Source organism: Ranitomeya imitator, chromosome 4 (assembly GCF_032444005.1).
Source record: "Ranitomeya imitator isolate aRanImi1 chromosome 4, aRanImi1.pri, whole genome shotgun sequence".
NCBI classification, from domain to species: Eukaryota; Metazoa; Chordata; class Amphibia; order Anura; family Dendrobatidae; genus Ranitomeya; species Ranitomeya imitator.
Window position 1 is genome coordinate 285,719,341 of NC_091285.1, and position 18,642 is coordinate 285,737,982.

Consider the following 18,642-nt stretch of genomic DNA (forward strand, 5'->3'; position numbering starts at 1 on the left):
ATTATGTAAAAATCATAGTGTGATTTTCTGGTTTTTATTTTTAGATTCTGTCTCTCACAGATAAAGTATACCTACAATAAAAATTACAGACCTCATTTTTTTTAGGTGGGAAACCTTGCAAAATCGGCAGTGTATCAAATACTTATTTTCCCCACTGTATTTATCGCCAGCAATACATTTAGTACAAAACCAGCTGTGATCATGGGAAGCTTCCAGAAGCTTCCTATATTATATATACAGTATAGTGCTGTATGAAATCAGCTCTAGTGATTTGTTTGGAACCACTATTCCTTTACCCTCGTGGCACTAATGGAGTATAGCTGTGAGAGTTCCCTTTTACGGTAATTAAATAAACTGTATAACTTTTATTAATAAAATATTAAAATTTCCTACGGATCAATACGACAGTGACACAAAACCAAATAAAGTGCTTGTGCATACCAGTGCTCAATATAAAAATTGGTTTGGTCTCACCAATAGATGTTTTCCCACAACAGGCTCACCATAGGGAGGAGCAGGATATATGATCTGGTATACTTGCTTGGGAGGGGATATCCTTATCCCCTGTTGGGCCCCTGCATTGCTCCCATCCTTACATGTGCTGCAATGGGATGCCCACCATGACTCAATGAATGTATTTTTCCTACGCGTTTCTTCCGGAGACACAATTCTCAGGATCAGCAGCGGTTTCAGTGGTCGGACTTCCACACAAACCGATTGCGGGTGTTTAACCCCTGTGATGGTGCTGTCAATAGTGACAGCGACATCGCAGGGCATCACAAAGGGAGGAAGCTCCCATTAAAACAATGAGATGTGACTGCGTTATGCCGATGGTCTCCATGGTGACCTCGGGCAGAAAGATGGCAGCAGGGTCACCCAGGGACAGTGGCCTGTCAGCAAAAAATGTTTCAAAATTTTTCCCACATCGTCGATATTTTTACAAATAAATGCTAATCACATTGAACAAATTTTACCACTATTATGAAGTACAATATGTCACGAGAAAACAACCTCAGAATCAGTGAGGTCTGTTGAAGAGTTGCGGAGTGATTACCTCATAAAGTGACACTGGTCAGAATTGTAAAATTTAGCCTGGTCATGAAGGTGAAAACTGGCTGAGGGATGAAGGGGTTAAAAGACACAAAAGTACATCTAGGTAAGAAGATTTTCATTGCTATAGCTCACATCTGTTTCCGGGACTTTCCTTCAATGAGTTTCAAGTCAGTTTTTGAGCAATAGACACAATGTTTGCTTTGTCTCCTATTTACTCAGCAGCACAATCCCTGCCATTGAATGCGCCATAGTTTATGGCCTCTTCCGGTAACACAGAAATGTTGCAAGGAACCAACATGACACACAGGTAAGAAGTTATGGATATATGATGCATACCGTCAGACATTAATCACCAGCCGCCACCAGACAGACATCACATTCCTTGGCACTGAACTCTCCTAGTAATGGAGGGAAATTTCCCTCAGCAAGTTTACACTCGCCATTGCTGTGCAGCAGTATAAGAAGTTCATCCAGCAGTATCTAGACCTACACATCCTCTAGGAACTTTTCGTGAACTTCTGTCCTTTGCTTTTTATTACTGCTCCTTAGAAAACCATAAAATTAGTGAACAGTCTCAGGGTATGTGCACACGTCAGGATTTCTTGCAGAATTTTTCCTGACAAAAACCGGACATTTCTGCCAGAAATCCGCATGCGTTTTTTTCGCGTTTTTGACGCGTTTTTTGTGTGTTTTTTCTCAAATGCATAGAATAGCGGGAAAAATGCAGAAAATCCGTGAAATTAATGAACATGCTGCTTTTTTTACCGCGATGCATTTTTTTCGCGGAAAAAAACGCATCATGTGCACAAAACCTGCAGAATGCATTCTAAATGATAGGATGCATAATATATGCGTTTTTAATGAGTTTTTATAGCGTTTTTACCGATAAAAAAACGCGAAAAAACCTGAACGTGTGCACATACCCTTACTGTTAGGCTATGTGCACACATTCAGGATTTCTTGCAGAAAATTCCTTAGAAAAACCTGAAATTTTCTGCAAGAAATCTGCATGCGTTTTTTTGCGCGTTTTTGATGCATTTTTTTTCCGGACATTTCCCAATGCAATGAAATCCGCAAAAAAAACGCTAAATTAATGAACATGCTGCGTTTTTTACCGCGATGCGCTTTTTTCGCGGAAAAAAAACGCATCATGTGCACAAAACATGCAGAATTCATTCAAAATGATGGGATGCATATTGTATGTTGTTTTTTTGCGGTTTTATAGCGTTTTTATCGTGAAAAAACGTGAAAAATCAGCAACGTGTGCACACAGCCTCAGTCTAAGTTCAGACCTTGCATGATTGCGAGCAGGATTTTTACAAATATTGCGGTCAGAGTGCAGCATATCCTCATCCTGATGTGAAGATCACACAAATCTATAATATGGCCATGTGCATAGCCAAGACATAATCAAATATATAAACATACATGCGCCACATTTATTAGTAATTTGAGAGACATTTTGTGGCTTGCTTGACAAGGAATTAAAGGGGCTGCCCACTACTAGGACACTACTAGGGTTGCCCTTCTTGATCTAGGAGGCAAAAAAAGGGCTTTAAGTGGTTTAAAAGGTCGCTTTTAATAGCCCACATGAAAAGTAGGATAACTGGACACCATAAATAGAGATAAACAGCAGTACAGACCGACGCGTTTCAGCCAGAAGCCTTAATCATGGTACACACTGAAATGAATGCCGAGTTCTATCTAACCTCATTCCACTTCAGATTCCATTTGCACTTACTTAGTGGTGCAAAAAGCCCCTGAATTTTAACCCCTAAGAGTATGATCAAATGAAATGGAATAGAATCCGCATCCATATAAACAGCAATAAAAAAAAGGGGAGGGAGGGGGAACCAGAATTATTACAGACAAAAAAATATATATACAAAAAATTAAACATACAACATGATCTGAAATAAATTAATTATATTGCAAAATTAATTCATTTCTCATATTCATACCATGAAGGATACGGTTTGAAGCTTAAATATCGAGAAAGATTCTCTGTGCAATAATTTGCATCTAGAATGCCCTCCTCTGATAGGTCTGAAGACCTTTTCAATGGCCAAGAACTTAAAAAAAAAAAAAAAAAAAAAATCAGTATTACCCTGATGTATATTGGAAAAACGTCTGGATGCTGCGGCCATATTTAAAACCGCAGGATTAACGGCGTCGGAGAGATGTCTCCTGATGCGCTTTTTCAGCGGTCCTGACGTGCAGCCCACGTATTGTGATTTGCATTCAATCATGTAAATAACTCCATGAGTGTCGCAATTAATAAAATTGTGTAAGGGAAATTGTAAATTATTAGAAAAAAGATTGAAATGTCTTTCTATTATTATCAGCATGAAAACATGCTTTACAGGGATTCCGCCCACCCTTGCAGACCCCTTGAGACAGGCGCGATGCTGAGGTTTACTATGATGGGAGAAATAACTTGGTGGTGAGGGAATATTACCTGGGGTAGGGGCCCAAATTGCTACAAATTTGATCTGTGATGTTTTAAAAATCTCCAACAGTTTATTATTCGCATTCAAAATCGGTAATTTTTTTTTTATTAATGTCAACAATATCGGCATACTGGGGACTAGATTGTGTGGAGGATGTGATGGAAGACTGGGTGTAATTGTTGTCATTTTTATTTCTCGGGCGCTCTAGTAACAAATCATTTCTATCGATATTATTGACTGTTGTCTGCTCTTTTACTTATAGCTTTTTTGTAGCCTCTAAATCTAAGTTTATTCAGAGTTTTTTCTGCTTCTACCAAATAAGTTTGTGGAGGAGAGCAGTTTCATTTTATTATAGTAAATTCTCCAACTGGTACGGTATATTTTTATGAACATGCGTCGGATGGCAAGAACTGGCTGCAGGAATGGAGTTGCTATCTGTAGGGTTTTTGTACGGTGAAATAAAGATCTTTTTATTTTTAAATATTTCCATAAAGACTGATATCCAAATAATTCACATGTGTAGCAAAAATATGAGTAAATCTCAGGTTGTGAGAATTAGTATTAATGTATGAAATAAATTGAGCCGCTTCTGAGATGGTACCATTCCAAATTATGATTATATCGTCGATATAACCTCCATAAAAATTTTTATTGTTATGAAAAATTTGACAGATATACCAGACTATGATGCAAATGAGGTGTACACATGGAAGCTGCATAAACCTAGGGGTGTCGACACTCGCTCTGCCCGGAGCTCTTCTGCGATGTTATGACATGTGACCCCGGCGCCCAATCATAATATCAGGCAATGTGGCTCATCTTACAGGAATTGTCCACTACTAGGACAACCCCTTCTTGTGCTAAATGTTTTGCCTCGATAAAATAAAAAACTCCCATCCCGTGTCAGTGCCGTTGGTTCTCGCTGTCCCCTTGTCTCCCGTGTGGTTGTTGTGACACGTCACTCTCTCCGCCTTCGGACAAATTGAACATGAAGAATAAGTCAGGGATCAGCTACAGCTCGGACTTCCTCTTCATGTTCAATTCGTACAAAGGCGGTGACAGCGACATGTCACAACTACACGGGAGACAAGGGGACAGCGAGAACCAACAGCACTGGCACGGGACGGGAGTTTTTTTATTTTATCGAGGCAAAACATTTAGCACAAGAAGGGGTTGTCCTAGTAGTGGACAATCCCTTTAAGATGAGCCACATTGCCTGATATTATGAAGCAAAAAAAAAAACTGGTAAACCAACCAGGAGAAAGAATAAAGTTACTGTATTACTGCCATTGACAGCTTCCATTTAAAAGTCCCAAGACTGGTAGCCACTCCCCACTTACCTCAGCTTTCTGAACCCTTACCACACTGGAAACGGCCATAAATACCAACTTAGCCAAAGCTGGAAGCTGATCCAGCCAGAAGAAAAAAAAAAAAATTGCACAAAAAACTATCGCATTTTTACCCTAAGAACTGGATAATTTGATGGCTTTTAGACCTTCAAACATTTTTAAAGTTTTTATCTCAGCATTACAAAATTAATGTTGTTCATGGCTATATATATTTAATATATAGGTGGTGTCACGGGTGTGTCGGGTGTGACAGACAGTCATCCTGGATCTGGCTGTAGAAGGTCTTTGCAATTAGCTCAAGCACCTTCTAGATTTTTGCATCCCTCTAGGACCCAACAGTTACCTCCACCTTCGGCTGCTAATTACACACCTGTGCTGTAGGTTTAAACACATTCAATTGCTGCAGCATGGTGCGGGTATTAGCTCTTACTTGTCTCTGTCTAGTTGGAAGTACTAACAGTCGGTGAGTACTGTCTCAGAGGACTCTTGGAGGATTGCTGGCTTGACAGCTCGGTTGGCTTCTCAAGCGTTCCCCTCATTTGTCTACCCTCTCTGTCTTTAGTTATAGTTGGACTGACTAGTTGTCAACCCATCCCCTCCCTAACCAGGGACTATCACTAGGGTCAGACAGGCAGGGATTAGGTTCCTGCTCAGCGTTAGGTGCAGAACCTCTATAGGGACGGTTAGTGCAGACATGGTGATTTTAGATCTGCCTAGGGGTCTCCACTCCCCTAGTGTTTGGGCTCCCCCCTTCCTCTCCCCATTGTGGTGCACTTACTGTACTTATCCTTCACCCAGCGTGACAGGTGATTACCAGGGTAACACATGTAGGGGTTAAAATTATAGTATATGTTTTATAAAATTGATTTTCATTTAATAAAGAAATAAAGGCAGTGTATCAGCAGGTTTTTGCCATTTAATTTGAGACCAGTATGAGGTAGGGGCAGAGTCCCTGATTCTGCCGATGTATCTCTCACTAGTCTGCTTAGTGTAGCGTCAATACAATTAGCGTTTTATCAGCAGGAGATTATCATTAAAAGACTAGTTGTCGAGGGCCATGTAGTCCTCCTGCTTTGTATAACCCCATCCCAACAAATGATTGGCAGCTTTCTGTATACAGTTGGACTGCCAATCAGTGGTGGGGGAGAGTTACACAGAGCTCAGCATTCAGAGAACTGAAAGACAGTGATCTCTCAAAATAACAGCAAGCAAGCACAGTAAGTGATACAGCCCTGAAATCAGGGTCTCTGCCCTTATATTACGCTGCTCTAAGTTGTGGTCTAAAAAACTTGATGATAGAAGCCTTAAAGAGAAGCTGTCACCCCAAAAATCATATATGAGCTAAGGCCCCGATGTAACCTGAAAGATAAAAAATGGTTATATTATAACGGTTATTATATATACACCTATGGGAGTGGAGTCGCGTCTATATGCATTACTTTAATGAGCGGTACCATGTGACCGCTGAACACAGGAAGAGCTGCCGGCGCCCGGAGACCATCGGAGATGCAGGTACTGCACCGGGAGCAGGTGAGTATGTGACAGCCGCCACTCCCCCTCCCCCACCGACTCCCTGGGACAATGACTCTAGTATAAGCCGAGACAGGCACTTTCAGCCTAAAAAATGGGCTGATAATCTCGGCTTATACTCGAGTATATACGGTATATATGAAAATGTAGGTGCCAAATAGATAATGCAATGTAATAGCCCCCCATATAGGAAACAAGGTCCCATATAATTATCCCATAAGATCTGAGTATTTTGTTCACATGTAGTTGGAATATATATATATACACCATACTTGCAAAAGTGCAAATACCAATGTGCTATATACAGTCATGGCCAAAAGTTTTGAGAATGACACCAAAATTATATTTTCACATGAGCTGCTGCCCTCTGGTTTTTATTAGTGTTTGTCTGATGTTTATATCACATACAGAAATATAATTGCAATCATATTATGAGTACCAATAGGTTATATTGACAGTTAGAATGAGTTAATGCAGCAAGTCAATATTTGCAGTGTTGACCCTTCTTCTTCAAGACCTCTGCAATTCTCCCTGGCATGCTCTCAATCAACTTCTGGACCAAATCCTGACTGATAGCAGTCCATTCTTGCATAATCAATGCTTGCATTTTGCCAGAATTTGTTGGTTTTTGTTTGTCCACCCGTCTCTTGATGATTGACCACAAGTTCTCAATGGGATTAAGATCTGGGGAGTTTCCAGACCATGGACCCAAAATCTCTATGTTTTGTTCCATGATCCATTTAGTTATCACCTTTGCTTTATGGCAAGGTGCTCCATCATGCTGGAAAAGGCATTGTTGGGCGCCAAACTGCTCTTGGACGGTTGGGAGAAGTTGCTCTTGGAGGACATTCTGGTACCATTCTTTATTCATGGCTGTGTTTTTAGGCAAGACTGTGAGTGAGCCGATTCCCTTGGCTGAGAAGCAACCCCACACATGAATGGTTTCAGGATGCTTTACAGTTGGCATGAGACAAGACTGGTGGTAGCGCTCACCTCTTCTTCTCCGAATAAGCTGTTTTCCAGATGTCCCAAACAATCGAAAAGGGGATTCATCAGAGAAAATGACTTTGCCCCAGTCCTCAGCAGTCCACTCCCTGTACCTTTTGCAGAATATCAGTCGGTCCCTGATGTTTTTTCTGGAGAGAAGTGGCTTCTTTGCTGCCCTCCTTGAAACCAGGCCTTGCTCAAAGAGTCTCCGCCTCACAGTGCGTGCAGAAGCACTCACACCAGCCTGCGGCCATTCCTGAGCAAGCTCGGCACTGCTGGTAGTCTGATCCCGCAGCTGAAACAGTTTTAAGATACGGTCCTGGCGCTTGCTGGTCTTTTTTGGGCGCCCTGGAGCCTTTTTGACAACAATGGAAGCTCTCTCCTTGAAGTTCTTGATGATGCGATAGATTGTTGACTGAGGTGCAATCTTTGTAGCTGCGATACTCTTCCCTGTTAGGCCATTTTTGTGCAGTGCAATGATGGTTCACGTGTTTCTTTAGAGATCACCATGGTTAACTGAAGAGAAACAATGATACCAACTTGCACCAGCCTCCTTTTAAAGTGTCCAGTGATGTCATTCTTACTTAATCATGACTGATTGATAGCCAGCCCTGTCCTCATCAACACACACACCTGTGTTAATGGATCAATCACTAAAACGATGTTAGCTGCTCCTTTTAAGGCAGGACTGCAATGATGTTGAAATGTGTTTTGGGGGTTAAAGTTCATTTTCTGGGCAAATATTGACTTTGCAAGTACAGTAATTGCTGTTAAGCTGATCACTCTGACATTCAGGAGTATATGCAAATTGCCATTAGAAAAAATGAAGCAGTAGACTTTGGAAAAATTTATATTTGTCTCATTCTCAAACTTTTTGTCCATGACTGTAGTACTGCCCATAAGATAAAGATTTCATTTCCACATATACCATATATACTGGAGTATAAGCTGACCCGAGTATAAGCCGACCCCCCTAATTTTGCCACAAAAAAACTGTGAAAACTTAATGACTCGAGTTTAAGCCTAGGGTGGAAAATGCAGAAGCTACCGGTAAATGTCAAAAATAAAAATAGATACCAATAAAAGTAAAATTAATTGAGACATCAGTAGGTTAAGTGTTTTTGAATACCCATACTGAATCAGGAGCCCCATATAATTCTCCATACAGTTTATGATGGGCCCCATAAGATGCTCCATATTAAAATATGCCCCATATAATGCTGCACAAATGTTGATTATGACCCCATAAGATGCTCCATAGAGACATTTGCCCCATACAATGCTGCACAAATGCTGATTATGGCCCCATAAGATGCTCCATACAGACATTTGCCCCATATAACGATGCACATGGCCCCATAAGATGCTCCATAGAGAGATTTGCCCCCATATAACGATGTACATGGCCCCATAAGATGCTCCATAGAGATATTTGCCCCATATAATGCTGCACATGGCCCCATAAGATGCTCCATAGAGATATTTGCCCCATATAAGGCTGCATATGGCCCCATAAGATGCTCCATAGAGATATTTGCCCCCATATAAGGCTGCACATGGCCCCATAAGATGCTCCATAGAGATATTTGTCCCATATGCTGTTGATGCGATTTAAAAAAAAAATAAAAATCACATACTCACCTCTCGTTGCTCAGGCCCCCGGCGCTTGCTATACTCAACTGTCCTCCGTTCCACCACTGAGCGCCGCGGTGTCTTCCCCGTCCTCCGCACTGACGCTCAGGCAGAGGGCGGCGAACACTAATCGCGTCATCGCACACCCTCTGACCTGAGCGTCACTGCAGAGGACACAGAAGACACAGCGGCGCTGACAGTGGAACGAGGAACAGGTGAATATCGCGCACTGCCCCCGCCATACTCACCTGCTCCCGGCGCGGTCCTTGGTTCTCCGGGCACTGGCAACTTCTTCCTGTATTGAGCGGTCACATGGTACCGCTCATTACAGTAATGAATATGCGGCTCCACCCCTATTGGAGTGGAGTGTGGTCCATATTCATTACTGTAATGAGCGGTACCATGTGACCACTCAATACAGGAAGAAGCTGGCAGCGCCCGGAGAACGAGAGAAGTCCAGGGACTGCGCCAGGAGCAGGTGAGTATTATTAGACAGTTGCCGCTTCCCCTCCCCTGCCGACCCCTGGGAATGACTCGAGTATAAGCCGAGAAGGGCAATTTCAGCATTAAAAAAATGGGCTGAAATTCTCGGCTTATACTCGAGTATATACGGTAGTTATAAGTACTAACTATACTAAAGTGCAAGTGCTGGTGGACTATACAATACTGCTGCACATGTCAGATGTTTGAAAGGTTTACAACTACAGGTACACAATACATGCCAAATAAAAGGAATGAGAGTATGACCCTTCGCCAATCACCCCAGCCACCTCCAATTTGTTTAGACAGTACTTATAAACTTGCAAATCAGAATATGACTCCACCCTTTGATTAAAGTATATCGAAATGCACGTCAGGGAGGGCGCATGTCGTGGATGCAGCAAGTAATACAGATTCATGACCTAGGCTCAGGTATATACAGTGGGTATGGAAAGTATTCAGACCCCGTTAAAAAAAAATTTCACTCTGTTTCATTGCAGCCATTTGGTAAATTCAAAAAACGTTCATTTTTTCACATTAATGTACACTCTGTACCCCATCTTGACTCAAAAAAGACAGAAATGTAGAAATTTTTGCATATTTATTAAAAAAGAAAAACTGAAATATCACATGATCATAAGCATTCAGACCCTATGCTCAGACACTCATATTTAAAGGAAACCTGTCACCCCCAAAATCGAGGGTGAGCTAAGCCCACCGGCATCAGGGGCTTATCTACAGCATTCCGACGGAAGCCTCTCAGTGAAAGACATATGAAAGCCCACATAGAGCTTGCTAAAAAACACATGAAGGACTCCCAGACTATAAGAAATAAGATTATCTGGTCTGATGAGACGAAGATAGAACTTTTTGGTGATAATTCTAAGCGGTATGTGTGGAGAAAACCAGGCACTGCTCATCACCTGCCCAATACAATCCCAACAGTGAAACATGGTGGTGGCAGCATCATGCTATGGGTATGTTTTTCAGCTGCAGGGACAGGACGACTAGTTGCCATTGAAGGAAACATGAATGCGGCCAAGTACAGATATATCCTAGATGAAAACCTCTTCCAGAGTGCTCTGGACCTCAGACTTGGTAGAATAGTTACCTTCCAACAAGACAATGACCATAAGCACACAGCTAAAATAACAAAGGAGTGGCTTCAGAACAACTCTGTGACCATTCTAGACTGGCCCAGTCAGAGCCCCGACTTAAACCCAACTGAGCATCTCTGGAGAGACCTGAAAATGGCTGTCCACCAATGTTCACCATCCAACCTGATGGAACTGGAGAGGATCTGCAAGGTAGAATGGCAGAGGATCTCCAAATCCAGGTGTGAAAAACTTGTTGCATCATTCCCAAGAAGACTCATGGCTGTACTAGCTCAATAGGGTGCTTCTACTCAATACTGAGCAAAGGGTCTGAATACTTATGACCATGTGATATTTCAGTTTTTCTTTAGTGAATTTGCAAAACTTTCTACATTTCTGTTTTTTTCAGTCAAGATGGGATGCAGAGTGTACATTAATGAGGAAAAAATGAACTTTTTTTTTGAATTTACCAAATGGTTGCAATGAAACAGACTGAAAATTTAAAGGGGTCTGAATACTTTACATACCCACTGTAAGTAAGTGTATGAGTCCGGTGTACGGGCTCAATAGTAAGTCTATGGGTTCATACATACACGCAGAGTGGTGAGAGCACACCGCCACTAGCCCATGGCTTCCCGCTTTGCAGAGAGAGGGTACACTCCTGAAGACTGACAGTTCGGTCCGGCAGGATAAAGCAGGGGCTCTCCCAATGTTCTATGAGCGGCAGCTTGATCTCTGCAGTATAGGAGAAGCCTAGGGGCCAGAGGCAGGGAAGATCCAGGGATCTGGCCAGCATCAAAGTGCCATGAGCAGGATGTAAAGCATAGAGCCTGGAAGCAACGCATGCTCCTTACCAAGATGACTGGCAACTCGGGAGACTGCAAGGAAGATTATGAAAAAGGTGAATTGCACGGTTTGCAATTTTAACTATAGAACTTGAGACAACCCCTTTAATATATGCTGAGAAGATATACATGAAGACTGTCACAGTGGACCTGAACATGAATAATATCTGGAGGACTCCGAGTATGGATGGATATTTTATTGCATCAAACAGTAGGCTGTTTCATCTGTCACCCGATAAGGAGTGCAGAGTCCTGCCGGATGTGGGATCACCGTACCTCCAGGTCTACAAGGACTTGGTTAGCTCGGACGCACTCGCAGGTGCTGGGAGTTCACAACACATTTGCATTAGCTTACCTCAACAAGCCCAGCATGGAAATCAGCCAGCCTCAGCCCAACACACTGCTGTCTGGGGATGTGTGAATACAACGCCATTTGTAGGGTCATTTGCTGGTTGCCCTGTGCGGATGTAAGTCTACGCTGGAATGAATAAGAATTCATACTTTCCTTTTTATATTATTATATGTGCAATAAATAGTGACTGATGAAGGTCTGTGTCGCTCTTCTCGTTATCTAAAGTTGTGATCTATGGCTGTATTCATAGTTCTGCTGGCTTCAGAGCTGTAATCTGCCTGCACCGGTGATTTAGGATCTAGGGAGCTTAGTATTTCCAACTGAAGATTATTGTACAAACTAGATGACCCACTGCATTGCAGACTGTTAGCAAGCTTCTCATCACACACATCCCTAAGTGATATCAATGACAAGCAGCAGAACTAGGAGTTCTGCTCTGGATTCTAACACTAGATGAAATACACCGGTTGGAAAATGTCGGTGAGATGTATATTTGCGACATACATGTGGTTGTAAATTAAAGTCAAGCTCGGAGATCATTAAGTGGCCAAATGAGGCTGGCTGAACTGGACAAGCCCCAGAAGTCTCACCCATTACCCCTCCCCCAAGACCAAAGATAATGGTGATTATGTGAGTTCTGGATGGATAGATGCAACATCTTATAGACCATACCGGGTCATATCACTCGGTACAAGCATGCTATTGTAAAAATGGGAGTTTTCATCAACAGAATATCTTAAAGGAATTGTCCATTTTACACACCTCTATCCCAGAGTGGTAAGAGGCACATATACAAGAGGTGGCACATCTCAGGAGTGCACCAGAAATGCAGCCAGCACTACATGGTCCAGCAATGGCTACATGATCTCTGCATTTACCCTAAATGATGGAAGAGACAGGACAGATGGGGCACAACTCATATGTAACATGTGCACAAGCTGCAGGACAAAGATCATTCACCTGTCACTCAAATGCACCCATCCTGCCAGCCCAAGGGCCCCCGGGGAGCAGCCTCCCGGACATCCACCTGCACACAGCACAAAGGAGGCTATTGTCACCCACCTCAAACACCACTTCTTCATCAAACTCCGCAGTCATTGCTGTCCGCCATGCCACACAACGCGGCACTCTGGGAAGCTGAGTCCTCAGCCGTGATGTCACTAGTGTAGGCACTGCGCGCAGCTGGCTTATTAGAACTACATTTCCCAGAGAGCAACGCGGCTCCTCTGTTTAGGCCGATTAGTGGAGTGTCAGCCGCTCAAGGTGGAGCGAGAGAGGCGAGGGTGTGAGTGGCTATTGTGTGGGCGAGGCACTGGGCAGTCACAAGCTGGCACTGTGCTATATGGCCGCATCCCAGTGGCAGACACCACAACTACTATATGGTGTCCAGGTCTTGTATGCTGTGCACTGGTCAGTGCGCGTTATAAGGGGCCACTGCTTGTTTGGCTAGACCCCCTAATAATGACACGTGACCCCTCCTTCCATGACAGTACATGCCCATCCACTGGCACATTTGACAACACTTTAACGCCAAAGTGACGGCTTTAAAAGCTGTAAAACATTTTCTCATTCAGTTATTCAAATCCTTTTTAGCTCATTTCGTGCTACATGGGGTCTAATAATGTATTTTTTTTATATCCAGATTTTTTTTTCAGCAATATCGGAAAAATGTAAAGAAATTTTTTTTCACGCTTTTTGTTTTTTTGGGGGGTTGGCGAGTTTTTTTTACCTCAGTATTTATAAGCTAAAGCCAGGAGAGGAACAATCGGAGGAAAAGTATAATAGAAACATTTGCACCACTTCTGCATTTATCACCCACTCCTGGTTTTAGCTACAAATACTGAGGTAAAATACTGACCAAATACTGCTAGTGTGACCGTGGCCTTACAAGCACAATGGAGCACTATGAGGGTATGTGCACACGTCAGGATTTCTTGCAGAAATTTTCCTGACAAAAATCAGACATTTCTGCCAGAAATCCGCATGCGTTTTTACCGCGATTTTACAGTGTTTTTTGTGCGTTTTTCCAAAATGCATAGAATTGCGGGAAAAACGCAGAAAATCCGCAAAAATAATGAACATGCTCATTTTTTTACTGCGATGCATTTTTTTCGCGGAAAAAAACGCATCCATGTGCACAAAACATGCAGAATGCATTCTAAATGATAGAATGCATAATGTATGCGTTTTTAATGAGTTTTTATAGCGTTTTTAGCGTGAAAAAACCTGAACGTGTGCACATGGCCTAATACATGTCAACTTGTGTTTCTCTTTCCACAACAATTATTTTTATATCCGACACTTTTTTCTGCTGGAAGTGCGAGTAAAAATAACGTACTTTTTTAATTCACTTTTTTGCTGCTCTTTCTCTCTTTTTTTTCCCCTCACAATGTTTTCTCGATAAGGTCATAAAAGACCCAGGGGAGAAATTTCAGCGTTTAAATATAGCATTTTTTAGCTTTGTTCCCCTGTTACTGGAGCTTGAACATTAGGCCCAGTTACAGGGCAAATGTCGCCTCCTGCCCACACTGCAGCAGCACCCGACGATCACAGATCACTAGGACAGGAGGAGGCAGTGAGGTTTCTGCCACCTATACTGTACGCAGCGGCTCATTCAGCACTGCTGTCCGGAAGGCAGACACAGTGATAAACCGTCTCCGTCTTCTCTCTGGGGATTTTGGGCAGCTCCCTGCACGCTCTATGCACCTGCTGATTGTACAATGACATTCTAGGGCAGTCCGCAAGTAATTAGAGGAACATACCTCCTAAGGCCGGTTTCACACGTCAGTGGCTCCGTACGTGAGGTGACAGTTTCCTCACGTACCGGAGACACTGACTCACGTAGAAACATTAAAATCAATGTGTCTCTCCACATGTCAGCGTGTTTTCACGGACCGTGTGTCCGTTTGAAAAACACGGAGACATGTCAGTGTTTGTGGGAACGCACGGATCACATGGATCCATTAAAGTCAATGGGTCCGTGTAAAACACGTACCGCACACGGATGCTGTCCGTGTGCAGTCCGTGTGCCGTGCAGGAGACAGCGCTACTGTAAGCGCTGTCCCCCCCGCGTGTGGTGCTGAAGCCGGAATTCATCCCTTCTTTCCAGCAGCGTTCGCTGGAGCATATGCGCATATTCCTCACTGTAATGAGCGGGACCACGTGACTGCTCACACAGGGCCTGCTGCCGCTGCTGAGAGGAGACATCGCTGGAGCTGAGTGTCGGTGAGTATTTCCTGGCAAGCGGGGGAGGGTGCACAGGGGATGGGAGGCGGGAGGGGACGCACAAACTTTATTTTTAAGGGAAAAGAAAAAAAAAAGAAAAGATTATTCATTCCTTCTCTCCAGCACCGCACGCAGGGGACAGAGCTTAACTGTAGCGCTGTCTCCTGCACGGTCCGTGTGGTCCTCAGGCGGCACACGGCTGCCGCACGTGTGCCACACTGATGTGCTACGTAAGCACACGGACACGGATGATTCCGGTACCGATTTTTCCGGTACCGGAATTATCTGGACGTGTGGGACAGGCCTAATACATTTAGTGTCATGCTGGCAGTGAATCTGATCTATTTGCATGCTATGAGCAGTCTCAGAAATTTGTGCCTTTTTAGATGCTTTCAAATCTCAACAATCTCAGAATTTTTTTTTCTGTAATTATGTATGTGATGTAATGTTTCAAACTACCGATCGCCATTTTCTCCAGTTTCCAGCTCCACTCCAGTCACCTTCTCCTGTCCCACAGGACATGGACTCAGCCTGGCCTGCTCACACAGTGGTTTATGTGTTCACCTGACGCTGCTTTCTCAATGGCCCTGAATATCATAGGCTACATTCACACATCTGTGTGACACGTCCGTTTGATATTCGTTTTTTTCTCAGACCGCACTCTCACCCATATGCTGAGTCATGCAGATACCATTTTGAAAACAGATCCGTGTATCCTATCCATGAGACTCAGAGCATATCCTATTCTCATCCATTTTGCGGATCAGACTTGTCCATTAAAGTCTATGTGGATCCTTTAAACACTGGAGTCCATCACTCAGCACCATCATCCATAAATTGATATCTGCTCCAGCAGCGGTTGGATGTAAGCAATTTGTGGAGTCGTCATGCAGTGTTTAGTGGCTGTCGCTACTACAGAGAAATCTAGTTTATAATGGGAGATAAACTGCTGTATTTGGCAGCGACCACTATACAGTGCACAGAGCTGCCGTGTTTCGCTCCATACATTCCTTACATGCAGGTGCTCCCAAAGAAGTTATCAGATGAAAAGTAAAGGTACCGTCACACTAGACGATATCGCTAGCGATCCGTGACGTTGCAGCGTCCTCGCTAGCGATATCGTCCAGTGTGACACGCAGCAGCGATCAGGCCCCTGCTGTGCTGTCGCTGGTCGGGGAAGAAAGTCCAGAACTTTATTTCGTCGCTGGACTCCCCGCAGACATCGCTGAATCGGCGTGTGTGACACCGATTCAGCGATGTCTTCACTGGTAACCAGGGTAAACATCGGGTAACTAAGCGCAGGGCCGCGCTTAGTAACCCGATGTTTACCCTGGTTACCATCGTAAAAAAAACAAACAGTACATACTTACATTCAGCTGTCTGTCCCTTGCCGTCTGTTTGCTGCACTGACTGCTGGCCGCAAAGTGAAAGTGAAAGCACAGCACAGCGGTGAGTCACACAGCGGTGACTCACCGCTGTGGCTGTGCTCTGCTTTCACTTTGCGGCCAGCAGTCAGTGCAGCAAACAGACGGCAAGGGACAGACAGCTGAATGTAAGTATGTACTGTTTGTTTTTTTACGATGGTAACCAGGGTAAACATCGGGTTACTAAGCGCGGCCCTGCGCTTAGTTACCCGATGTTTACCCTGGTTACCGGGGACCTCGGGATCGTTGGTCGCTGGAGAGCGGTCTGTGTGACAGCTCTCCAGCGACCAAACAGCGACGCTGCAGCGATCCGGATCGTTGTCGGTATCGCTGCAGCGTCGCTAAGTGTGACGGTACCTAAGGGTGCCGATCTCATATTGATGACCTATTCTATGGATGAATCATCAATATGTTAGAGAGAGACACCCCATTCTTTTAGTGGATTTGACATGTGCATATTGTGGTCAGTGAGCTACACAAACAGATGTCTGGGCCCATCTAAGAAGAGTTACTACTCTTTAAAATCCTTTTAATTGTCAACATTCTCTATCAATTTCTTTTAGTAGGGTAGAACTGCTGAGAGCAAAAAAGTACAAAGGAGTAATCTGGAAGCTTGATCTTGGGATAAAACTGCCTAAGGGTACCGTCACACTAAACGATATCGCTAGCGATCCGTGACGTTGCAGCGTCCTGGCTAGCGATATCGTTCAGTTTTACACACAGCAGCGATCAGAATCCTGCTGTGATGTCGTTGGTCGCTGCAGAAAGTCCAGCACTTTATTTGGTCGCTGGACTTCCTGCTGACATCGCTGAATCGGCGTGTGTGACGCCGATTCAGCGATGTCTTCGCTGGTAACCAGGGTAAACATCGGGTTAAAAAAAAAAAACACTTCATACTTACCTTTCGCTGTCTGTCCCTCGGCGCTCTGCTTCTCTGCCCTGTGTAAGCCCAGCGGCCGGAAAGCAGAGCGGTGACGTCACCGCTCTGCTTTCCGGCCGCTGGGCTTACACAGGGCAGAGAAGCAGAGCGCCGATGGACAGACAGCGGAAGGTAAGTATGAAGTGTTTTTTTTTTTACTTTTACGCTGGTAACCAGGGTAAACATCGGGTTACTAAGCGCGGCCCTGTGCTTAGTAACCCGATGTTTACCCTGGTTACCGGCATCGTTGGTCGCTGGAGAGCTGTCTGTGTGACAGCTCTCCAGCGACGCTGCAGCGATCCAGATCGTTGTCTGTATCGCTGCAGCGTCGCTCAGTGTGACGGTACCTTAAGGATAAGTTAACACTAGAAGTTTTTTCAGCGTTTTATTTTTCTGCGGCAAAACCTGATCTCTTAGCAGGAAAGAAGCTGCAGAAAAAAGCATGTTTTTCTTGCGACGGTTTTGCTATTCTAGCTTTGTCTCTTGTGCATGCTGATAAAGTTTAGTGTTGAAAAAAAAAGTCCTATTCTATAGAATCAGGTATTGGCATAAAAAACGCAGCAAAACATGATACCTGTGTTTTTTGTGCTGCACCCCCTGACAGCATGAACTCATATTGGATCGCCCCATCAGGGCAGAGGGGTACTCGGTACCGGGTCCTGCGGTTCACAGGGGGATGCCACAGTGGCTTACCCGGTCCGTGGCCCTTCCTCTTGCGCTGCAGTGTTGTAGTCCCTTACTGCTAAGCATCTCATAAGGTCCTCACAGATGTTATAGATGTTATGTCTCTCTCTCTCTCTGTCCCCCGGATAGGATAGGACAAACCCGTATGACTGGTGGCTTGAGGCTGTTTGTAGAGACTCTAGCACGCCCCGGCCTCTGAGAGGTGCCACCGTGCCTCTTAGGTGCGTACAGGTAGTTTGCAATTAGCTGTCCTGCCAGTCTCTGAAGTAAAGCGTAGAGATCCTTACTCCCTCGGTATTCTGGCTACCGGATTTCTGCGCCTCAGAAGGAAGCAGCCTGCTCCTGGCTGGTCTTCCTCTGATATCCTCTCCTTTGCTCTGCTTTCCTTCACACTTGCTGCAATATGTTCTGCTTTCTATCCGTCTGTTTCCTAGGAGCTGCGGCACTTCTGGCCACAGGGCTCCTATCCTTCCTCTCCCTCTGTCTTCCTGACAGGAACTGAACCTTTTCCCTCCAGATCAGGATGTTCTTATAGGGGAGTTCACCTTAAACAGGCTTATAGCCCCCCCTTCTGGTCTGGAGTGTGAATATGTTGCATGCATTGTGTTACCTGACAAA

The 18,642-nt window shown here is 44.1% G+C and overlaps 1 protein-coding gene across 6 annotated transcripts in view; it reads right to left on the minus strand.

The window, feature by feature from the left end:
* The window catches only part of VEZT (vezatin, adherens junctions transmembrane protein), a 95,543-nt gene extending 82,601 nt beyond the window's left edge, over nucleotides 1-12,942 (minus strand). For 4 of the 6 annotated variants that reach the window (XM_069764719.1, XM_069764716.1, XM_069764715.1 and 1 more), the window contains exon 1: nucleotides 12,835-12,942. In XM_069764719.1, coding sequence (XP_069620820.1) covers nucleotides 12,835-12,870 — 36 coding nt within the window. In that variant the 5' untranslated portion in view covers nucleotides 12,871-12,942. The remainder of the gene's footprint in view (nucleotides 1-12,834) is intronic. The other 2 variants (XM_069764720.1, XM_069764717.1) reach the window with 1 other exon arrangement.
* Nucleotides 12,943-18,642: the final 5,700 nt, after the last annotated feature.